Below are 25,221 nucleotides of genomic sequence, written 5' to 3'. Positions count from 1 at the left end.
CCATAACGATCCCACAATTCCTTGCGCGCTCCACCCGGATGTGACGTAAAGTGGAACTGCTTTAACTGTATCGAGAGCACCTCGATTCACTCTCTCATGTTCTGACTACTGGAGTGGTCGGAAGGACTGTAGGCACGCTCGCTACAGTGTTGAGACTAACCGCTATTGTCTGAGAACAGCCTGTTCAAATTAGTTTCGGCCGAACTTTTGAACGACCCGCTAGGTTTCAGTGATATAGTGGTTTTGATTCTAAACCTTTGCAAAGTTTAACTACAGTTAAGTAGTTTTCCACGCTAAGAGGCATTTGCGGACAGCTTCGCTCCTCTCAGCCTTTTTCTCGTCGACGCATCACCAGAGGTTTCTCCCGAAGCACCGTGGACCAGCTAGGCCTCCATCTCCCTGCTTCGTTTAGCCGCGGTTGGACGCAACTCGCCGCTAACCTCCTCTCCTCGGACCGCGACCCTCAGCGCGGACATCGGAGAACGAACTTCCATCGCATTGAGTAGGCACTTGGGAAAATTTTAGTAATTTGTAGCTTATCCAGATGGTTGTTAGGGTCATGTTTAAGCTTTGAGCTGTTTAGCATACCTGCTCAGACACGGAAGGTGTTTTTTTTATTGTTTGTTTTGGTTCTGTTTTTCTTTGAACTTGTTAAACAGGGTATCTTGCATGTTTATGTCTTTCCTTAACTCCATTGCTAGCTTCCCTATCTGATTAGCAGCGCAGTGACAAGTTTGTTATTTTAAGCCCTGAGGCTGGACCGCTACAAGGCCTAGTCCTCTCTATCCAACACTTATTACTCTTCCCCTCTCTCTCTCTCTCTCTCTCTCTCTCTCCCCCTCGCGTTGAGTTCTTTGCCTAGATAGTCTGTTGGAAATTGTTGTTAAGCACAGTGTTTGGATCCAGCTGTAACGTGGCCAGATTCTCATTAGCAACTCATTGCTAGCTACCTCAGGGTGATACGCTAGCTGGTAGGCTTGTGTTCTCGACTAGGCCTGCAGGCGCCATATTCCCCGACGCCATTTTGGTACCTCCCTCATTGAGCTACCTGTGATACGTCACCTAGTTTACGACATCTAGGCATTGACCGCCATTTTGCTTAAGCATTGCTAGAGTGGCTAGTCGTTAGCATCTGCCCACAGATACACACACACACACCTACACACACGCACACATCGGCTTTCCCTAGTCACACACACACACACACGCACACACAAGGGATTTTCTTTTCCTATCTCTCTCTTTCTCTCTCTCTCCCCCTCTCTCCTGCCCCAAACCTATGGCTCAGGTGTAATTGTTCCATTCTTGTGCCTTGTTATTACCTTTGCCCGACATTGAATGTATTTTGTGAGATTCTTATTAGTGAGTAGTAGACAAATAAAAGCTAATCAAATTGAATTACATTTTACTTGTTCCTGTTGTTTATTCACAAGGTCAACTATTTAGAACTCCTTTTTCCTTCAAATTTAGCTTTTGTATACAACTGGGTTTCCCATCTAATGCAGAGCTACCATTAATCTTGAATGTAACCATTCACGGTGAATATTAAGATTAATAATTTAAGATTTTATGAGACTGATCTTTAATTATAAATTGATTAATTAAATGATCAATTATTACATAATTTATAATTTAATTAATCCCAATTCCACCTACACGGGGAGAACATGCAAACTCCACACAGAAAGGCCCCCGTCGGCCGTTGGGCTCAAACACAGGCCCTTCTTGCTGTGAGATGACAGTGCTAACCACTACACCACCGTGCTGCCCTATTTGACATATACACCTTTCTCATACAGCCATTTTTCCCTGGAACCTTCACTCCAAGTTCCCAGTTCCATGACTGGACACTGGTTCTAAATGACTTGGAGCCCTGAAAATTATATAACTAGCAAGTGGTGAGAATTACTTGGATAACCCGTGTAATGAGGAACTGAACCACCTTAGGACTGGGTGGGAAGGTGTTCAGACACAACCTTCACAGTCACTCCACTCGGAGGAGCAATGTTAATGCTATCGAACCTAGGCAAGATACATGGTGACTCCCAGATGCCCACAGTGCAGACATCCTGGAAAGACATGCTTCTAGGTAATGCCCATGAGGATGAGACACTCCTCGTAGAGTAACATCTTATAGTAGGGGTCAGGTGTCCTGCCTGCCTGTAGGCCATGGTCATGACGTGCACCAACATGTGGGCCACTCTGTGAGGACAAGAAAGCTCCCTGTAACTTTCTCCTGTTACAGATGTACTGTTTTATCAGTTAGATTATCCAAATTTAACACCAGTCTAAATAGTACTGTAGGTTGGTTTTTGGGTACCGCAAGGAATGATCAGGTTTCTCATCAAAAGATGGAGTTGTCTGACTCTTTTTGTTGAAGGAATCACAAGCAAAAAGGCTTCAGAGTCAGTTCAGGATCCTGGTGGGATCTTAAGGCATACCACTACATGGGTATGATCCCACACTTGGTTTTTGCAGCAGGGTAGCAGGGTGGGACAAATTTGCTTTCAGAGGCTATGATAAATTTATGATCCCCTAAGAAAACACTTTCAGTACCACTACTATGACTGTCTTGTCATTTTTGTTTGTTCTATATATCAATGTAAAATGTTACTCAGAGTAAGCCCCCTTAGATGAGCCTCAATGCTCTTGGGGCAAACTCGGACCCCAAATATGTTTAATTTTTTTTTAAAAAACCACTACCAACCACCTGTGATACAGTTCAGTGGCTACACGACAGATATGCCTTCAATGTGAATGATAAATGGGGACTTTCTGTCATCCAGCAGTCTCTGTAGGAAGTCTAGTAATTTGGGACAGCAAATCTATTCAGGGTGGAAGCTGCTAAGGCATTCTGGATACTCATACAAGCAGCATTGGAAACCAAGGGCTCAATGGGCTCCAAACAAGACTCTATGGTTTGATGGCTGAATTCTGTACAACTGACATCATTATTGGCACTGGTGAAAATGAGTACAGTAGACATTGGGGCCAGTCATGATTCAGTGTGTCTGCTTGTCTAGCAGGCTGTTGAGCTCTGCTTAGGAGAACCACCGTTGAGAACCACAGACCTGGGGCAACACTTCTAGGTGCAGACACCATTATCTTGGGCTTATGCGCTGCCATGACAGCACTTTTGCTGCAACATTTTTCCATCCTGTCGAGTGATTTGGTCACCATGTGTGGGCTGACATAAGGAGTTTTTGAGTTTACTGGCCTCATGCCACCCTGGTGATTGTAGTCTCTGACCATCTCAATGTTGTTCAAATGGACCAGAATGCGGCAGTGTTTCAGAACTGGCGAGAACAATTTGAGGGCTAGATGGACCACCCACAGAGGCAGCTGGCTGATGTGTTCTATTCTCACACTGGGGTTCCACACACCTCCTGTGCCTCTGTAGCACAATACTTGTCCTCAGCTTATCGTCACACTTTTCCTATGAGGGAGTCATCCATGGTGACTATCTGATGTAGCACTGCTTTCAAGTGTCACCATTCATAAGAGAAGCCTCATACTTTCAGCAAGTTAGGGCTTGTGGCTCTCAATCTGTGATGAGAATGCATCTTTGTCTATGGTATTTGATTATTACAGGCTGATAACCTACTTCTAAACATTTCCTTAATTCCAAAGGAAATACTTTTCCACATAGCAACCTGCCTCAGTGTGACTGGAATATGTGGTAATTTCTGCTCCTAGGTGGACCACATACAAGCCAGTCATCCAAATCCAGCAGTTTTCTCAGGCCATCACAGATGACAGGACTGCCTGTATGTGTCATGAAAAGACTCATGGTACCAAAGAGATGCTGAAGGGTAGGATGTTGGAATGCCTGTATTTGGAAGATACACCTCAAAAAATGCATCTGCTATTTGGGAACATGAAAATATTGTAAATATTGTGCATCCACTGACTAACATGTCAACGTCTATAAGTGTGCATGTGCCAGCTCGTGTGCAGCCTGCAACAAATGCTCCTGATCCTTTTTCTCTATTTTTTTCAACTTATCTTGTTTTTTTTTGTTTGTTTGTTTTTTACCATTACCATAACACTGTAATCAAGCCACTATGAGGGTTGCAAGAGTTTGGGTGTTTTTGCTCACAGTCGCAAAACTTTTTTTCAGCGCAGCCACGTAACAACTCCATGCCGCACGCATTGTTTACACCAGGGATCAGCTGATCGAACTGAAGCCATGGTGCTCTAGTGACAAGACCAGAAGAGATCCCTGTGGAAATTTGGTAGAAAACACACAGAGGATGCAGAGGAAATAATAAGCTACGGAGGAAGAGGGTGGCTTTGAGACAATGGAAGCTTATTGAAATATGTTATAACCCGTGTCTCCCCTCTATCATCATGGGGAACGTGAGGTCCCTCGGGAATAAAGTGGACGAGCTGATGGCACTGGCCCAGAGTCAGACGGAGTACCGGGAGTGCAGTTTAATGTGCTTTGTGGAGACATGGCTGCACTGGGATGTTCCTGATGACAATGCTACAATCAAGGGCTTCCACATGGTGCGTGCGGACAGAGACTGCGCCAGGAGCGGTAAGCACAAAGGGGGAGGGCTTGCCATTCTTGTGAACAACCGGTGGTATAACCCAGCTCACATCACCGTGAAGGAGCGCATCTGCAGCCCGGATGTTGAACTGTGTGCTGTCGGACTTTGTCCATATTATCTGCCCAGGGAGTTTTCCAGTGTTATCATGGTGGCTGTTTATGTTCCCCCCTCTGCAAACCCGCACATTGCTTGTGATACAATTCACTCTGCAATAGCCCAGCTACAGACTCAACACCCGAGTGCATTCATTGCTATCTCAGGTGACTTTAATCATGTTAATTTGGACAAAACACTTTCCACTTTCACCCAATTTGTGAACTGTCCTACCAGAGAGGGAAGAACAATAGACCTGCTGTATGCTAATGTTAAAGAGGCTTACAGCTCTTCCCCCCTCCCCCCACTGGGCAGGTCAGACCACAACCTGATTCACCTCTCCCCCTGCTATGTGCCTCTGGTGAAGAGACTGCCCACCACATCAAAGATAGTGAGGAGATGGACAGACAAGGCCAACGAGACACTGCAGGGATGTTTCGAGGTAACAGACTGGCAGACACTGTGTGAGCCCCACAGAGACAACATTGATGGGCTCACAGAGTGCATCACGGGATACATCAACTTCTGTGTGGACACCATTGTCCCAGCTAGGACTGTCAGCTGTTACCCCAACAACAAGCCATGGGTAATGAAGGACATCAAAGCCCTCTTAAATGAGAAGAAGAGGGCTTTCAGAGCCGGCAACAAGGAGGAGGTGCGAGGAGTACAGCGTGAACTGAGAGCAACGATCAGGGAGGCCAAGGATAAGTACAGGAGGAAATTGGAGTGGAAACTCCAACAGAACAACATGAGAGAGGTGTGGAGTGGAATGAAGACCATCACTGGTTTCAAGCCAACCAACAGTGAAGGGGTGGATGGCAATGTGGAAAGGGCGAATGAGTTGAATATCTACTTTAACAGATTTGATGGCATGACCCCAACCCACCACCACCACTCTTCTGCGGGATGGCTACAACCACACACTTTACATTCTCTCCCCTCCCCCACCTCTTCCTGCCCAACCTCATCCCCATTTCATGACTTCGCTCACACCTCCTCAACAGACCCCCTGGCTGAGCACCCCCCCAAGAAACACCTTTGTCCCTCCCCCACCCGTCACCCCCACACTGATTATCAGCGAGGAGCAAGTGAGAAGACAGCTGAAGAGATTCCATGCAGGAAAATCAGCAGGCCCAGATGGTGTTAGCCCCAGGGCCCTGAAGACCTGTGCCCTCCAGCTAAGTGGAGTATTTCAGCATGTCTTCAACATGAGCCTGGGTCTTCAAAAGGGTCCCTGTGCTGTGGAAGATGTCATGCCTTGTCCCTGTACTGAAGAAGCCGCGTCCCAGCAACGTCAAAGACTACAGGCCCGTGGCATTGACGTCACACATTATGAAGACCCTGGAGAGACTCATCCTGGAGCAGATCCAGCCTATGGTCCAACCACTTCTTGACCCCCTTCAGTTCACCTACCAATCCCGTCTTGGAGTAGAGGACGCAATCGTCTACCTGCTCAACAAAGTCTACAGACACCTGGACAAGCCAGCCAACACTGTGAGGAGCATGTATTTTTTATTTCTCCAGTGCTTTTGACACCATCCGGCCGGCTCTGCTGGGTGAGAAGTTGACAGCGATGCAGGTGGATGCCCCACTGGTGTCCTGGATTGTAGATTATTTGACTGGCAGACCACAGTACATGCGCTTGCAGGGCTGTGTATCGGACAGAGTGATTAGCAATACCGGGGCTCCACAAGGGACTGTCCTTTCTCCTTTCCTTTTCACTCTCTACACCACCGATTTCAACTACTGCATGGAGACCTGCCACCTCCAGAAATTTTCTGATGACTCTGCACTGGTTGGACGTATTACCGGTGGTGATGAGAGCGAGTACAGGATGGTGGTGGACAACTTTGTCATGTGGAGCAGGAAGAACCACCTACAGCTCAACGTGACAAAAACAAAAGAATTGGTGGTTGATCTGAAGAGAATCAGGGCTCCGGTGAACCTTGTTAACATCCAAGGGGTCAGTGTGGACATGGTGGAGGAATATAAGTACCTGGTGGTGTACTTGGACAATAAACTGGACTGGTCCAAAAATGTGGACACTGTATACAAAAAGGGCCAGAGCTGTCTCTATTTTCTGAGACGGCTAAGGTCCTTCAACATCTGCCGAACGATGCTGCGGATGTTCTATGAGTCTGTGGTGGCCAGCGCCATCCTGTATGCTGTCGTCTGCTGGGGCAGCGGCTTGAAGGTGAAGGACAATAACAGACTCAATAAGATCAACAGGAAGGCCGGCCATGTTGTAGGCATGGAACTGGACTCTCTAACAGTGGTGTTGGAGAAGAGGACACTGTCCAAAATAAAAACAATCTTAGACTGTCCTTCCCACCCTCTACATGAGGAGCTGATCAGCCACAGGAGCACATTCAGTAAACGGCTGATTCTTCCACGCTGCTCAACTGAGAGACACAGGAAATCATTCCTACCTGTTGCTGTCAAGCTGTACAATGCCACTGTATAACTGTGGTACACTTCTTACCATGTATCCTTAACTCAGGTGCAATATATGTATATAGGAATCATTGTATATAAAATCACTTCATTTTGCTTTTACTTAAGTTATTGAACTTATTTAAATTTATTTTATTTTATTTATTCTCTTTTAAAGACTATTTTATCTTCTATTTTTAGACATGTTTACTTCTTCCTTGATTCAGGAGCTTGGTTGCAAATTTGAATTTCCCTCTGGGGATTAATAAAGTGATTCTGATTCTGATCTAATAATGGGAGGGCTTTTAAGAATCAGTTCAGACCTTTCAAATCCACAGAATATAAATGACTATCCTTACTGTGAACTTGGAACAATGTTGAGTAGAACCCCTTTGTTCTGTATCACAGTATGTACTCTTTTGATCATGCCTTTCATCAAACTTCTTGGAACAGAGGGGCAAATTGATGGGGTCTAAAAGTGACAAGGCCTTGAGCCTAGAAATGGTTTGGTGCTGACTGCAGCCCCTGTATTTCATGAGCCTTTGAACTCATAAGTATTGGAGATCTACACTCTTTACTCCAGGGTTTCAACGAGTGACCATGTCACATATGGTAGGTTTTGTGGGGTTAATATGCATGTGTTCAGCAGCACAGACTGCCAATTACACTTGCCACAATCCACAACAGATTTTCAGACAGACACCCTGCATCGTGGCCTTGGTATCCCCCTGCCAGAAAGGTTTTGATCAGGTTTGCCACTGAGGGGTTGATCGTGGTGGATTGTAGCAATCAAACCATGCAAGCAGGACAATGTTTAATGAACTGCCTGTTTATGTTACATCCAAGACAATGTCATAAGACCTTATCAGGACAGCATACATCTGAACATCAGGCTTTTTTTGGTGAACCAGCAGGTTCAAGTGTCAATGACAGGAAGCCAAATCCGAAACCTCCTTTAATGCTGTCTATATAGTCTTCACACCACAGCAGAGTGAAGTCCTTTGTGACTTCTGTCACAGAAATGCCTAAGAGTGCACATGGTGCTTCAAGCAACACATCAGCATCCTGCCCACCATCATTTTTAGGGCTTGTTTGGAGCCTCCCAGTGGTGCAAGGAATCTGGACTGAAGGGGTTCCAGGACTGTGCTGGAGCACCAGGGGAGGCTCGGGGAAATTGAGAGAAATCTGACTCTGGGCACTGTATGCTTGTTACCAGAGTGCAGCTAACTACACAAGCTAAATGATGGAGCGCATGGTATGGTGAGGGAAAACCACTCAGCTACACTAGTTGCACATATTCACAGGAGGGATAGATAACAAGGCTAACAAGGTAACATGGGAACACAACTCAACCTCAGAGTTCCAACTGACTCCAAAAAGTACTCACTGTAACCTGAAGAGATGCAGGATAACCGGAGATGTGACCAAAGTCACAAGCTGTTGCATGGCTAGCTCAATTACTATGGTCTCATCTCATTATCTCTAGCCGCTTTATCCTTCTACAGGGTCGCAGGCAAGCTGGAGCCTATCCCAGCTGACTACGGGCGAAAGGCGGGGTACACCCTGGACAAGTCGCCAGATCATCACAGGGCTGACACATAGACACAGACAACCATTCACACTCACATTCACACCTACTGTCAATTTAGAGTCACCAGTTAACCTAGCCTGCATGTCTTTGGACTGTGGGGGAAACCGGAGCACCCGGAGGAAACCCACGCGGACACGGGGAGAACATGCAAACTCCACACAGAAAGGCCCTCGCCAGCCCCGGGGCTCGAACCCAGGACCTTCTTGCTGTGAGGCGACAGCACTAACCACTACACCACCGTGCCACCCCAATTACTATGGTGTTTATATCAATTAATACAATGTCATAAGGCCGTTTTATGAATTTGCTGAAGGTCTTGGCATGCACAAGAAGTTCTACAGGTGAGTCTCATCATCCCAGAGGTCACGAGGTATAAACAGAACACATCAGGTTCAGCAAAGTAAGTGTCTTGTTTATGGATGTTTGATAAAACTCCAAAGGAACAGCTTTGGCAAGCCTTTGGAGTTTCTAGTACATCTTATTCGTGATAAGACCTTTGTTCTCATAGTGCAATAATGTTTATTGCCAAAAATCAATCACTGTACATCCATTATCACTGAGTTTGGAGGAAACAAGTTGTCTTTCCTTGGTTAAAACTTTGACCCAAAAGAATATACAGTTATTCTGGACAGACATTTGGTTGGAAAGTGAATGGAGTATTTGCTTGATGCTGTGGTAGAACAAAGCAAGAGAAGTGAGGAAAGGAAAAAAAAGAGACTCAAAAAGCCTTAAAAAGGAGAAGGAGGAGGAAAGACAAGAAAGTAGCAGCATAGAGAAAAAGGCATGTGACCTGAAAATGAGAAGCAAATGTGGAAGGTTTCAGGGGGACTAGGGGGTATGTAAAGTGGGCGCGCGCGCACACACTCACACACACACACACACACACACACACACACACACACACACACACACACACACACACATATGCAAGTGTTGCGCCCTGCTGTGGTTCACTTAATATAACTGTCAGAGAAGACTGAGCAAAATGGAGAAAGACAGAAGAGTCTCAACAGCTTAGAGGCCTGTCATAGGTCTCTTTCTCACATATACAGAAAACACACACACATTCTTGGACCAGTTTCAGCTTTCTGCCCCGCATCAATTGATGGACAGTAATATAGAATGGTAGAAATATGAAGTGTTGGATGGAAAAAGGTATGGAAAAGCGTCTCGCCCTCTCCCAGTCACTGATCTCACAATAAACAACATCATTAGACACCTTTTTTGAAAATATTACATCAGCACTTTTTAGAACACTGAATCACTTCATTTCTACTTACAGGACAGTTTTGTGTGTGTGTGTGTGTGTGTGTGTGTGTGTGTGTGTGTGTGTGTGTGTGTGTGTGTGTTTAATAAAAGTTTCATTGAATCTTTATTTTTATTGGCTTTTTAATATATGATTCTATTGGCAAGAAATTTTTATCCTGATATGTACATAGTACAGCAGCATATTAGGGCCATTGTAGGTGTATGAGGGCTACAGATTTCACGGTTGAGCTGAGAGTTATAGGAAACAGTCTTTCCTCCTCGATTGTGCAATATAAATGAATAAAGTGTGAATAGATTTTCAACTACATTTCCCAGAATGCAATGCAGCCAGGACGCATGCGATTGGTATCTCAGAGAATATATGTGAGGGGTTGTTGTTGTTGTTGATTTTAACTTTTTATTTGTTATTTTTTAATCTCTGAATTTCTGAGTTTTTTTCTTGCAGACTTATGACTTTATAATCTCAGAGATTCGTCGAATTTTTTTTTCCTCATGAATTTTCAACCTCAGCTCCATATGTTTTTAACCTACAGTGTGAATCATTATCCATTTGCCAAATTATATTTTTGATGTATTGTTTTCACACACACACACACACACACACACACACACACACACACACACACACACACACATTTGTCTTACTGATCTTGTGAGGACCTTCCACTGGAATAATTATTAATGCAGCTAATTAATGATATGGTACAAATGAATTTACCCCGAACTTCAAATATCAAACTTTATTAAGATAGATAGATAGACAGACAGACAGACAGACAGACAGACACTCTTACCATCTTGACAAGTTGGGCCAGTCCAGGGGAATGAACACACACAGCGTCCGTTTCGCTGGTCACACTGCCCTCCATGAGCACAGTGACACTGTAGAGAACACTGAGGACCAAACGACCCACTCACACACTCTGAGAGAGAGAGAGAGAGAGATTAAGGTTGCATATAAGAAAGAATGAGAGAAGACGTAGTACTTCTAATTCATTTATAATGAACACCGAATGAATACATTCATTTCATGTTATAAAGCATCATAATGCATCATACACAGTGTTCTAACTCATCAGGTCAGGAGCTCAGAACTCAGCACAATCATTTAATTATTAATAAAATTAATAATTTAATTTGGTTAATAATTGTCAATAGAAGAAGTAAAGCTTGAAGTGTGTGTGTGTGTACCTTTATCACAGTACTCCCCTGTCCTTCCTGGGGGACAAAGGCACTGGCCTGTGACTGGATCACAAGAGACACCATCAACACACTTACACTGGTGTACACAAGCCACACCAAACCTGCCTACTGCACAACCTGTAAACACACACACATACATATAATTTATAATCAGGATTTAAAAAAAAAACAGAAACATGATTCACGACATTTACACAAACCCATGTAAAATAAATAAATAAATAAATAAATAACCTGATATGTTCTTAATTTGTCTCAATACCGTTAGAGTCAGGTTTACACTTCAGAACAGTTTCACTGAGCTGTGAGGTGAAATATGAGTGTGAGATACACACAGGTATGAAGATTCGTGCTCAGAATTAAATAAATATATTGAAAAATTGTAATGCTTTCAAATTAGAGTGCACTAATAAACATAATAGAGAAGTAAATGTTATTATACAGTTAAATAATACATCTATTAATCAACTACTACTATGACTTATTATTATTATTATTATTATTATTATTATTATTATTATTAAGCAATTTTAAGTCTTAATAATAGTCTCTTCTCTCTGTTTTGTATTTATAAATGTATTTATTGCTCTTTGTGTCTCGTAAAAGGGACCTAAAGGGCAAGAAATAAGGTTTATATTCAGCTCAGTCATTATTAATTTACACTATTATTATGATAATTAATGATACGTAATTGCTCACAGCCAATAGCTCACTGTCCTTTGTGAAATAAATTACAGTCAGCTAATTGATAATTAGACAGAGTTTACCGACGTTAATACATTAATTAAAATCTAAACCATGAATAAAAGTAATCTGTTTACACTTTGAATATTATATTATTATTATAATAATTTTAAGTATATTATAGTATAGTATATTTTTCATGTTTATTCATATTGTGAGTTGAAATCAGATTAATTCTATTTTGTAAAGCGTTCGCTGCTTCATAAATTAAGACTTTGACATCAACTCATCTAATCTCATTATCTCTAGCCGCTTTATCCTGTTCTACAGGGTCGCAGGCAAGCTGGAGCCTATCCCAGCTGACTACGGGCGAAAGGCGGGGTACACCCTGGACAAGTCGCCAGGTCATCACAGGGCTGACACATAGACACAGACAACCATTCACACTCACATTCACACCTACGCTCAATTTAGAGTCACCAGTTAACCTAACCTGCATGTCTTTGGACTGTGGGGGAAACCGGAGCACCCGGAGGAAACCCACGCGGACACGGGGAGAACATGCAAACTCCACACAGAAAGGCCGTCGCCGGCCACGGGGCTCGAACCCGGACCTTCTTATTGTGAGGTGACTGACATAAACTCAATTTGCAAATCATTATCAGACATCATAAAGTTGTTAATTAGTGCTTACTTCCTGTAATTAAGACTTAATAAAGTCTTGTAAAATTAATTCAGAAAATAATATTCCATCATGGCGGCATGGTGGTGTAGTGGTTAGCGCTGTCGCCTCACAGCAAGAAGGTCCGGGTTCGAGCCCCGGGGCCGGCGAGGGCCTTTCTGTGTGGAGTTTGCATGTTCTCCCCATGTCCGCGTGGGTTTCCTCCGGGTGCTCCGGTTTCCCCCACAGTCTAAAGACATGCAGGTTAGGTTAACTGGTGACTCTAAATTGACCGTAGGTGTGAATGTGAGTGTGAATGGTTGTCTGTGTCTATGTGTCAGCCCTGTGATGACCTGGCGACTTGTCCAGGGTATACCCCGCCTTTCGCCCGTAGTCAGCTGGGATAGGCTCCAGCTTGCCTGCGACCCTGTAGAACAGGATAAAGCGGCTAGAGATTATGAGATGAGATGAGATGAGATGAGATGAGATGTTCCATCATCATTATCATCAGCAGTGTAAACGCGAGTCACTTACGTTTGTCACAGCGCTCGCCGGTGAAACCTGGAGGACACACACACTCTCCTGTCACGTGATGGCATGTCTGAGTGTGTGTGCAGTTACAGTGATGTGAGCAGAACTCGCCATAAAATCCAGCAGGGCATTCTGGGAAAAAAAAAAGAAAAGAGATAGCATGCCTGATATCATGCCTCGAACCTCTATCTTCACTGACTGTCAGGAGAACACACAATAATCTTTACACATTTCAGCTTGATTGGAAGCTTTGGTCAGAGCACAGGATCTGAAAAACTCTTCACCAACTTGCGTCGTAATCTTCATAACCAACGCCATCTTCGCATATTCACGCTTTAATCGTTTAGTCATCCACTCTGCTCAGACAGCTCAGCTTCAGTTTCACACTCAGCATGAAATCGTTCAACACATCACAAATATTTTAATATATAAACATACAGCAGGGGGCGGCACGGTGGTGTAGTGGTTAGCGCTGTCGCCTCACAGCAAGAAGGTCCGGGTTCGAGCCCCGTGGCCGGCGAGGGCCCTTCTGTGCGGAGTTTGCATGTTCTCCCCGTGTCCGCGTGGGTTTCCTCCGGGTGCTCCGGTTTCCCCCACAGTCCAAAGACATGCAGGTTAGGTTAACTGGTGACTCTAAATTGACCGTAGGTGTGAATGTGAGTGTGAATGGTTGTCTGTGTCTATGTGTCAGCCCTGTGATGACCTGGCGACTTGTCCAGGGTGTACCCCGCCTTTCGCCCGTAGTCAGCTGGGATAGGCTCCAGCTTGCCTGCGACCCTGTAGAAGGATAAAGCGGCTAGAGATAATGAGATGAGATGAGATGAGACATACAGCAGGTAATGTGTTTCAGGTGGAGTTTTAGTTTAAACGTCCTGCTCGTTTTGCTCACTTTAGACAGCAAGCTACAGTGGGGCAAAAAAGTATTTAGTCAGCCACCAATTGTGCAAGTTCTCCCACTTAAAAAGATGAGAGAGGCCTGTAATTTTCATCATAGGTACACTTCAACTATGAGAGACAGAATGGGGGGAAAGAATCCAGGAAATCACATTGTAGGATTTTTAATGAATTAATTGGTAAATTCCTCGGTAAAATAAGTATTTGGTCACCTACAAACAAGCAGGATTTCTGGCTCTCACAGACCTGTAACTTCTTCTTTAAGAGGCTCCTCTGTCCTCCACTCGTTACCTGTATTAATGGCACCTGTTTGAACTTGTTATCAGTATAAAAGACACCTGTCCACAACCTCAAACAGTCACACTCCAAACTCCACTACGGCCAAGACCAAAGAGCTGTCAAAGGACACCAGAAACAAAATTGTAGACCTGCACCAGGCTGGGAAGACTGAATGTGCAATAGGTAAGCAGCTTGGTGTGAAGAAATCAACTGTGGGAGCAATTATTAGAAAATGGAAGACATGCAAGACCACTGATAATCTCCCTCGATCTGGGGCTCCACGCAAGATCTCACCCCGTGGGGTCAAAATGATCACAAGCACGGTGAGCAAAAATCCCAGAACCACACGGGGGGACCTAGTGAATGACCTGCAGAGAGCTGGGACCAAAGTAACAAAGGCTACCATCAGTAACACACTACGCCGCCAGAGACTCAAATCCTGCAGTGACAGACGTGTCCCCCTGCTTAAGCCAGTACATGTCCAGGCCCGTCTGAAGTTTGCTAGAGAGCATTTGGATGATCCAGAAGAGGATTGGGAGAATGTCATATGGTCAGATGAAACCAAAATAGAACTTTTTGGTAAAAACTCAACTTGTCATGTTTGGAGGAGAAAGAATGCTGAGTTGCATCCAAAGAACACCATACCTACTGTGAAGCATGGGGGTGGAAACATCACGCTTTGGGGCTGTTTTTCTGCAAAGGGACCAGGACGACTGATCCGTGTAAAGGAAAGAATGAATGGGGCCATGTATCGTGAGATTTTGAGTGAAAACCTCCTTCCATCAGCAAGGGCATTGAAGATGAAACGTGGCTGGGTCTTTCAGCATGACAATGATCCCAAACACACCGCCCGGACAACGAAGGAGTGGCTTCGTAAGAAGCATTTCAAGGTCCTGGAGTGGCCTAGCCAGTCTCCAGATCTCAACCCCATAGAAAATCTTTGGAGGGAGTTGAAAGTCCGTGTTGCCCAGCGACAGCCCCAAAACATCACTGCTCTAGAGGAGATCTGCATGGAGGAATGGGCCAAAATACCAGCAACAGTGTGTGAAAACCTTGTGAAGACTTACAGAAAACGTTTGACCTCTGTCATTGCCAACAAAGGGTATATAACAAAGTATTGAGATGAACTTTTGTTATTGACCAAATACTTATTTTCCACCATAATTTGCAAATAAATTCTTTAAAAATCCTACAATGTGATTTCCTGGATTCTTTCCCCCCATTCTGTCTCTCATAGTTGAAGTGTACCTATGATGAAAATTACAGGCCTCTCTCATCTTTTTAAGTGGGAGAACTTGTACAATTGGTGACTGACTAAATACTTTTTTGCCCCACTGTAGCTACTTAAGCTGTCTCAGACACACACACACACACACACACACACACACTCACGGTGTTGGCAGGCAGGGCCGTAGTATCCGTGTGCACAGGAGCAGGAGCCTGTAATTCGGTCACATGTGCCGTTATTCTGACACACACACTCCTGTTCGCAGTTAGCTCCATACCAGCCTGAGAGACACACTACACACACACACACACACACACACACACACACACACATAGTATTAAGACTCTGTTATGGAATCGAGTGTGTAATTACACTTGGAGACAGACAACGTGTCCTGTAACACACTCCTGATACACTCGAGTTAATTGCGTCTGGCTCCAACTGCTCATTTACTCCGTGACCTGCCACATGGTTCCTCTGTTTGTTTACCTTCCTCACAGCGAGCGCCGCTGCTGCCGAGTCCACATCTGCAGGTTCCGTCAACAGGGTCACACACACCTCCGTTCACACACGCACACACACCACGACACTGAGCTCCATAGCGCCCCCTAGGACACACTGCATGCAAAAGAGACAGCAATAAATTTCAAAATCCGATTTTTCAAAGTCTGATTGGTGTTGATTAATTTCTTACAACATCAGCAGCTCGGATTGGAGTTTATTATTATTATTATTATTATTATTATTATTATTATTAATGCGCTCATTCGAATATGTTCACGTTTCTATTGCAACGATTCATTCAGACGGACCTGTATGGTAGATGCGCAACATAATCCAAGCCTGATAATAAACAAACAAGCAAAAAATTTAAAAAAGGTAAACATTCACATGGTGTAGAAGGAGATGCTTATTGAACATTTCTGGAAAGAGTCTCCAGTGTGAGGGATTTCTAACAGTCAGTATGTTTTCCGCCACATTAAAGTCTTCAGGATAGAGAACGTTCCAGTTTCTTGGTAACAAGCTGCATTTTTGTTTGCTTGTTAGTTTGTTTGTTTTTTGGGTTTATTTGTCTTATTGACTTCAGTAGCAAGAGAAAAGAAAGGCTGGTGAGGGAACGACTGTTTATAGCTGCGATAACGTTCGCGATAACACAAACGAACTTCTTACGTAAACGTTCCACAACATTAAATGTAATGATAAATAGATTCAATTTACGATAAAAAAGTCATCACTGGCAATCCTACATGACTAAAAGAACCAAATACTAAAAAATTCTGAAATTCATCATGCAAATTCTACTTTTCAAGTTTATTGCTGACGATTTGTACTAAAAAAAAATTGTATTCAATTAAAAAACATACAAAATAGAAGCTTTTTTTTTCATTTGTGGTCTCAGAATTTTGACCCTCGCTTGAAAATAATAATGATCGAAAATACATGTTACAATTTTTTATATAAGCTCTAAAATTTGGATCAATTCTTAACAATTTATCTCGACATAAACACTCGCGTTTGGGACGGAGCCACAGTGTTGCGTGCACGTCGATTCTGGTGCATCAATAGACGCCGTTGTATGAAAGTCCAGAGTCTAATCAGAGAGCTATTGCTAAGTGTCGCCCTTGTTTTCCTTCCTCACTACATCAGCACAAGTATGGCCTTTTATTTTAAATTTCCAAATGACTGCAATTACGAAGACTGAACACGCTGCTAGTTGTGGACACACACACACACGTGTGGACGCATGTGCGTTTTTTGCGTTTACTTAAGCCCGAGATCATTAGCAGGAAGGCACCGAAGCAATGACTTGGCAGCGAAAGAAAAGAGCAATCATGTTTCTGTGGGTAATTTAGCAAAAGGACAACAGTCCGAGATTTGCTTTGATTTTCCTGTTTGTTTATTTGATTCCACGCCAAATCTGTCGACACGGAACATGGAGAACGGCCTACTTAAGAGGCATCAGCGATACATGCTAACTTAAAGCAAAAAGGCAAACGTGTGGTACAGCGAGCTGAAACGCTGAGTCTTGGAAAGTCCCGATTCATTACTGTGCTGGAACGAGTGATAAGTGCAGACAGTTAGCGATCTGATCGTCTGGAAATTGGGCTCCTGTATCATTTTCCTCACATCCAGGAAACAGAGAGAATTTGTGAACCAGAATAAACACTGTGACTCAGAGATGTGAAGGAGCTAGGGAGGGTTTAAAAAGAGGTATAAATGAGAGAGTTTAGGGATTATTATTCTGTGAAATAATCCTGCTCTTTGTGTGATTCTGTGTTTGGTTTCTGTGACTGGCGTGAGGTCAGGGACGTGAGATGTTAAAAGGAAAAGGCGGAAACTAACAGAACGAGCAGCAGAATTGGGTTACGAATCATGCACAGCCGTTTGGTATGTACCTTCTTGGCAGGAATGACCTGTTCTCCCTGATGTGCAGTTACACCTCCCAGTCACCGGGTGGCACTGTCCTCCTTCACCACACACACATGTTTTAGCACAGTCTTTACCGTAGCTCCCTGGTGGACAACCTGAAAGAAAGGAAAGCAAAGCACACGTGTGTTTTATTGAGAATACCAGAAGACCTGAAGACTTGGACCTGGGTTGTGTGCTTATTTCTTGTTTCTGAAACATGAAAATTGTCTGGACGTTTCGGTGAAAATCGCATTACAAATCTAAACATCTTTTCACAACAAGATATTTCAAGTAGAAAACGGTGCAAAAGGAAATCTGTGTGCCACAATATTGTTGTGGGTGGCATGGTGGTGTAGTGGTTAGCAATGTCACCTCACAGCAAGAAGGTTCTGAGTTCAAGCCCAGTGCCCGACAGGGGCCTTTCTGTGTGGAGTTTGCATGTTCTCCCTGTGCCTGCGTGGGTTTCCTCTGGGTGCTCCGGTTTCCCCCACAGTCCAAAGACATGCAGGTTAAGCCAGTATCTCACTGGGCTGCGACAGCTTGTGACAAATTGTGAATGTCATTCGCGAGAGAGTTTCAAAAGTGTCTTGAAACATTCGTGGGGCTTCTCAATTTCCTCGCATGAGTCGCAAAGTGTCACTCCTTCGTTGCTGAAATTTTGAACATGTTCAAAAAATTCATGCGACAAAACTTCTCTCAAAATAGCCGCAAATGCGTCGCTGGTGTCACAAAGCCGTGGCGAACCCTTCTCAAGTCAGTTTCCATGAGGCTTCCTCTACTTCCCTGCCTGCCGAGGGAAAGCTGGGCTGCGACAGCCTGCGACTAGTTGGAGACACAACAATTGCAATAAAATATGCGAATATCAATTCAGTGTGATTCCAAGTGAAAATTGTCGCTATTCGCATATTTTATCGCAATTGTTATGTCTCCAACTAGTCGTGGGCTGTCGCAGCCCAGTGAGACACTACCCTTAGGCTAATTGGTGGCTCTAAATTGACCATAGGTGTGACTGTGAGTGTGAATGGTTGTGTGTCTCTGTGTGTCAGCTCTGCGATGACCTGGCGACTTGTCCAGGGTGTACCCCGCCTCTCGCCCATGGTCAGCTGTGATAGGCTCCAGCTTGCCTGTGACCCTGCACAGGATAAGCAGCTACAGATAATGGAATGGACAATATTGCTGTGACAATCAGGTGTTTTTATGTCTGAGAGCTCAGGCAAGGTGGATGCTGATGAGTTCTCGACTTGGACTGAGTTCCGAGTTGATTTGACTGACTGTTCCGTTGGATTTTTCTGAGTTCTGAGTTACAGCAACTGAGTTTAAACCCAACATCCTGGAACATGGGAGCGTCAATGTTGTCTCTGCTTGGACAAGAAGAACAAATATCAATTGCCAAAAACATACAGTTTCATATATAAGTTACATTTATCCAATTGTGCAAACTATTTTGAGTGTACACTGAGATGATATGAGATTATATGAGATGAGATACGATGGATGGGGCAATTTTTGAGTCCAGGAAGCAAGAAACTAAAGCAGTTCATTTGTTGAATGGTCACTGGGGGGAGGAGTAGAAATACAGCTCCAGGGTCCCTGGTTTGATCCTGAACTCATGAGCTTGTGTGGAATTTCTCATGTTCTTTCTATGTGGGTCCTCCAAGGTCTCCAAACCATAACGATACACCAAACTACCCCTTGGTGTAAATGTGTGTGTGTGCATGGTGCTCCATGAAGGGCTGGAAATCCCATCCAGGGAATATTCGAGCATTCTTGGGATGCCAACTGTAACTCAATGACTTGACTCTACTAGCTAACACTATAGGGCCAAAAGTTTGTGGACACTTGACTATCTCACCCATGTTGAACTTCCCATTCCAGCAGTCATAATAAGCTCCACTCTTCTTCAAGGCTTTCCACAAGATTCTGGGGCGTGGCTGTGGAGATTTGTGCTCAATAGTGAGATCAGACCCTGATGTTGGGATATTGAGGAGGCTCCAGTTCCAGTTGATCCCAAAGGTGTTCAGTGGGGTTGAGTTCAGTCAGGGCTTTGTGCAGGACACTCGAGTTCTTCACTCCAACCTTCACGCACCATGTCTTTATGGAGCTTGCTTTGTGTACAGGAGCATCGTCATCTTCATGCTGGAACAGGTTTGGGCCTCTTAGTTACTCCAGTGAAGGGAACTTATAAGGCTAGAGCGTACAAAGACATCGTATACAATTGTGTAAATCAGACTTTGTGGCAACAGTTTGAGGAGGAACCAGATATGAGTAGCATGATGGTCGGGGTGCACATATTTTTGGCCATACTGTATACTGTCGACCAGGAGTTCTCAACCTTTTCTGCTTCGAGGCCCACCTATTCATACTTGTAACGAGTCGGGGCCCATTAAAAAGATCCCCAATTATTTTGGCTCATCTATTCTATTAGAATCTAATAATCTATTGTAAAGTGTATTAATGGGATGCGACATCACTCCTTGTTACAGATGGGAGCCCAGGAATTAAATAAATACAATAAAAACAAAAGGTTTGTAATTGTAGCTACTGTATTTAAAACTGTATGAATGTGCCAGAAGCTAAACATAAACACATGCAGGGCATTCTCAGTCAAAAGGATTTAATGATCCAAAAGTGGAGTCTGGTCCATTAACACAAGAACTTATTGCCATGTTTGTGTTCAGCAAACAAGCAAGTTATTAAAACCGGGAAGTACACTCAAAAGTAGTGGATATAAAAACCATTCAATGGGATTACACGCTAACAAAGAAGGATTTTTCCTATGAAAGAAAAATTTACAAGCTTTTATATTTATAATTATTTGTATCTGTACATGCACAACCCCACCAGCTCTGCTGATCAACTTCTCATCTCATCTCATTATCTCTAGCCGCTTTATCCTTCTACAGGGTCGCAGGCAAGCTGGAGCCTATCCCAGCTGACTACCGGCGAAAGGCGGGGTACACCCTGGACAAGTCGCCAGGTCATCACAGGGCTGACACATAGACACAGACAACCATTCACACTCACATTCACACCTACGGTCAATTTAGAGTCACCAGTTAACCTAACCTGCATGTCTTTGGACTGTGGGGGAAACCGGAGCACCCGGAGGAAACCCACGCGGACACAGGGAGAACATGCAAACTCCGCACAGAAAGGCCCTCGCCGGCCCCGGGGCTCGAACCCAGGACCTTCTTGCTGTGAGGCGACAGCGCTAACCACTACACCACCGTGCCGCCCCGCTGATCAACTTATCATCTTTAAATAAAGTTATTCATTCATTCATTTATTCATTCATTATGAGTTGGAAAATGATCCATCTGTTGAGTTCCCCGACATCTCAAACTACCTGGTGCTGCAGACATCGTTCTACACGGACACACAGATGAAAACCTGGAAGAGCATGGAGGAGAACAACTTTTTATACCGTATGTGGCTGGGTTAAAGATCTGGAGATCAGGACACTACAAGATAAATCCTGTATCGTTTTTGCCCGGGTAAGGAGGCATTTCTGGGCTTTGTACGTGTCTTTGTATGCGATGCTTGCTAGGACACGACAAGTTTTAGTATCAGGTGTAAACAAACCACAGCTGTTTGATTCTCAATCCTCCCTGCTCTTCTCTTCCAGCAGGCATCACAGATCCATATCATTTACACACAAACGTATTTATTTATTTATTCTGTCCACTGCGTGTGCATGCTCTGTGTGTGTGTGTGTGTGTGTGTGTGTGTGTGTGTGTGCGCGCGCATGCACGTATGGGGGGGAATGCAAAGGAGGAATGTGACAATAATAAAGACATTCTTAATTTACGCACAAATTTATTTATTCCATTTGAAAGGTAGGGGAGAGCGGGGTAAGATGAGCCACTTTTTACATTTTTCATCATAACTACATGTTAAAGCCATTTTTGCTTCCAGTCTACACACCATACCAAATTTCAAAGTGTACTGTTACTATCTGAGCAAAAAATAATTGATAAGCTCTTATGGTTAGAGTGATATTACCTCTTGAAAAAAAAATGTCAAGTGGCTCAACTTACCCCATGCACGGGGTAAGATGAGCCACTGTGTGGGGTAAATTGAGCCAACACAAAACATGTTAGGTTAACAAAGTAAACAACTTTTATTATTAGAAATGCAATCAGTGAATCAAGTCAAGTCAATCAAGTGGGGGATAGGGCCGTTGCATAGAGAAGGGGAGATGAAGAGAGAGGAGATAGAACGAGATGGGATAGGGAGGGATAGATAGATGGATAGAGAGAGAGATATGCATAGGTAGATAGAAAGAGGGATGGTTAGAGAGGGAATGAGAGATATACTATATTATAGAAATTACTAAAACAGTAGAACAATGCCAAAAAATCTTATTTCTTTCAGTAGGTTAAAACATGCAGCAATCATTCCATCCATAATAATTTCATCGTTATTCAATGTTCCAAGCGTTCAAATTGCAAGGGAACACCATTTGCCTCTCCCTCCGTGCTGTCCCCCCAACAGTAAAGGGGCGGGGCAATTTTTTCACAATATCCTGTCTTGACAGGACAGCCTCATCTTTCTCTTTGAAGACAAAGGTCGGCTTTCTTGCAGAGCCATGGCATGACCGGCTTCTTTTGAGAAATCTTGCCTCTATTTCAAAGACATCCAATTTGATTATCTGGCCAATGAAGAAATGCACTTTCTTCTTCCCTGTGAATTTTGCCACAACATAATCCCCCACATCTAACAACTGGTCTTCCTCATCTGATGTCATATATATATATATATATATATATATATATATAGGGCGGCACGGTGGTGTAGTGGTTAGCGCTGTCGCCTCACAGCAAGAAGGTCCTGGGTTCGAGCCCCGGGGCCGGCGAGGGCCTTTCTGTGCGGAGTTTGCATGTTCTCCCCGTGTCCGCGTGGGTTTCCTCCGGGTGCTCCGGTTTCCCCCACAGTCCAAAGACATGCAGGTTAGGTTAACTGGTGACTCTAAATTGACCGTAGGTGTGAATGTGAGTGTGAATGGTTGTCTGTGTCTATGTGTCAGCCCTGTGATGACCTGGCGACTTGTCCAGGGTGTACCCCGCCTTTCGCCCGTAGTCAGCTGGGATAGGCTCCAGCTTGCCTGCGACCCTGTAGAAGGATAAAGCGGCTAGAGATAATGTGATGTGTGTGTGATGTGATATATATATATATATATATATATGTTGTTGTCATATATGACCAGTAAATGTGAAAACTTAAGTGTCATCCATATTGGGTAAGCTCAGCCACCAATGGGGTAAGTTGAGCCAGTGGCTCAACTTGCCCCACATCTAATGGCTCATCTTACCCCGTGGCCACCATTTTGTAGAAAAATGCTAATAAAGGGGATTAGGCTAATCAAAATTATTTTTATTAGCATTCATATCATAGCTTAGAAAGCCACTAACTTAACCCTAATGTGTCTAAATATTATTCTACTTTTGTCTTCTCTAAATCATCTTCACTGTGGACAAACATGGAATTGACTTAGAAAGCACAAAAACACATTTTTATAAATATCTCCCTCACCTAGTTTGACATGTGGTGCTCCTCTCCACAAGTGTAAGTAAATGGTCCCGCCCCCCTTTGAATGTGGTCACATGGTCACATTTGTGTACTGTTTCTTAGAAACAGGGGGTGGCTCATCTTACCCCCTGGCTCATCTTACCCCGCTCTCCCCTATACACTACCGTTCAAAAGTTTGGGGTCACCCAGACAATTTTGTGTTTTCCATGAAAAGTCACACTTTTATTTACCACCATAAGTTGTAAAATGAATAGAAAATATAGTCAAGACGTTTTTCTGGCCATTTTGAGCATTTAATCGACCCCACAAATGTGATGCTCCAGAAACTCAATCTGCTCAAAGGAAGGTCAGTTTTATAGCTTCTCTAAAGAGCTCAACTGTTTTCAGCTGTGCTAACATGATTGTACAAGGGTTTTCTAATCATCCATTAGCCTTCTGAGGCAATGAGCAAACACATTGTACCATTAGAACACTGGAGTGAGAGTTGCTGGAAATGGGCCTCGATACACCTATGGAGATATTGCACCAAAAACCAGACATTTGCAGCTAGAATAGTCATTTACCACATTAGCAATGTATAGAGTGGATTTCTGATTAGTTTAAAGTGATCTTCATTGAAAAGAACAGTGCTTTTCTTTCAAAAATAAGGACATTTCAAAGCGACCCCAAACTTTTGAACGGTACTGTACGTCAAAGCAGCTACCGGATTTGGGACACTACGACATCCTGAATTATTTAGTATTTGGCTTCAAACTTGAAAAATATTTGCGGCCCACTAGATGGCACTTCACGGCCCACTAATGGTGGTCCCATAAGCTTCGTACCTGACCACTCGAGTAATAATTAGTTCATTCCATACTATATTTATATTTATTCAGTGATGAGTTCTTACTGATGCTGCAGCTGGCTCCCAAATAACCCGGAGGGCAGAGGCATGTTCCAGTCTTGAAGTCACACCGTCCCCTGTTAACACACCGGCATCTCTTTTTGCACTCAGGACCGTACGTGCCTTCTCGACACTCTGATGGAAAAATCCAGAAGATATTTTGATGAGATAATAAAGAAGGATTTCCTCAAAAAGTTTTCCTCAAATCCAAAAACTACATACTACTGCACTAAATAGTATAGTGCAACAAAACAGTCCATATATTTTAGCAAGTGGTGTTAGCTACCTAGCCTTAAAGCTTTCCTGGTTACTGTGACAACAGGTCTAGTCCATGCACAAAACTGCTGACATAATATCAGAAATAGTCTCAGTGGTTTTTAATTTGGCATTATATCGTGTGTGTGTGTGTGTGTGTGTGTGTGTGATGCAGTCTTGGAGAGATAAGCACTGCTGGCTTACTGAGTTGACAGTGGTTGCCGTAGTAACCAGATGGGCAGGTGCATCTGCCTGTGACATGATGACAGAGCTGCTGATATCCAGGACACACACACACACGGGAACAGTTCGGTCCATACCGGCCCTGCACGCACACTACACACACACACACACACACGTCTGGGGTGACTGAGAAGACATAGTGTGTATCAGTGAGCTGTAGTGAATGTGAGAGATAAGTTTTGTCTCCAGACTAAAGATAGTAATTAGACTGTTGTCATTAGGCATGTCTGCAATGCTTTTGTGTGTGTGTGTGTGTGTGTGTGTGTGTGTGTGTGTGTGTGTGTGTGTGTGTGTGTGTGTCTCAACTCCAGAGCTCTTATCCTCCCACAGACAAAAACAAAGACTGCTGTTTGCGTTGGCACAGCGGCGTTAACCTTTATCAGATGTCTCAGGTTCAGGGGAAGGAGTGTTGGAAAAGCTCTACAGATTGTGTGAATAAGAAAGAGAGAGAGAGAGAGAGAAAGAGAGAGAGAGTCTGAG

The 25,221-nt window shown here is 43.8% G+C and overlaps 1 protein-coding gene across 9 annotated transcripts in view; it reads right to left on the bottom strand.

The window, feature by feature from the left end:
- megf6 (multiple EGF like domains 6) overlaps positions 1–25,221 on the bottom strand; it is a 106,882-nt gene that overhangs the window by 3,231 nt on the left and 78,430 nt on the right. For 6 of the 9 annotated variants that reach the window (XM_060943271.1, XM_060943268.1, XM_060943273.1 and 3 more), the window contains 8 exons: positions 24,703–24,834; positions 24,250–24,378; positions 17,816–17,944; positions 15,909–16,037; positions 15,584–15,712; positions 13,022–13,150; positions 11,131–11,259; positions 10,734–10,862 (listed from right to left, as the gene is read on the bottom strand). In XM_060943271.1, coding sequence (XP_060799254.1) covers positions 10,734–10,862; positions 11,131–11,259; positions 13,022–13,150; positions 15,584–15,712; positions 15,909–16,037; positions 17,816–17,944; positions 24,250–24,378; positions 24,703–24,834 — 1,035 coding nt within the window. The remainder of the gene's footprint in view (positions 1–10,733; positions 10,863–11,130; positions 11,260–13,021; positions 13,151–15,583; positions 15,713–15,908; positions 16,038–17,815; positions 17,945–24,249; positions 24,379–24,702; positions 24,835–25,221) is intronic. The other 3 variants (XM_060943270.1, XM_060943269.1, XM_060943272.1) reach the window with 3 other exon arrangements.

The sequence above is a fragment of the Neoarius graeffei genome, chromosome 16, assembly GCF_027579695.1.
Source record: "Neoarius graeffei isolate fNeoGra1 chromosome 16, fNeoGra1.pri, whole genome shotgun sequence".
Classification (NCBI taxonomy): Eukaryota; Metazoa; Chordata; class Actinopteri; order Siluriformes; family Ariidae; genus Neoarius; species Neoarius graeffei.
The sequence above is the reverse complement of the archived record's forward strand: the minus strand, read 5'-3'. Positions and strand labels throughout refer to the sequence as shown.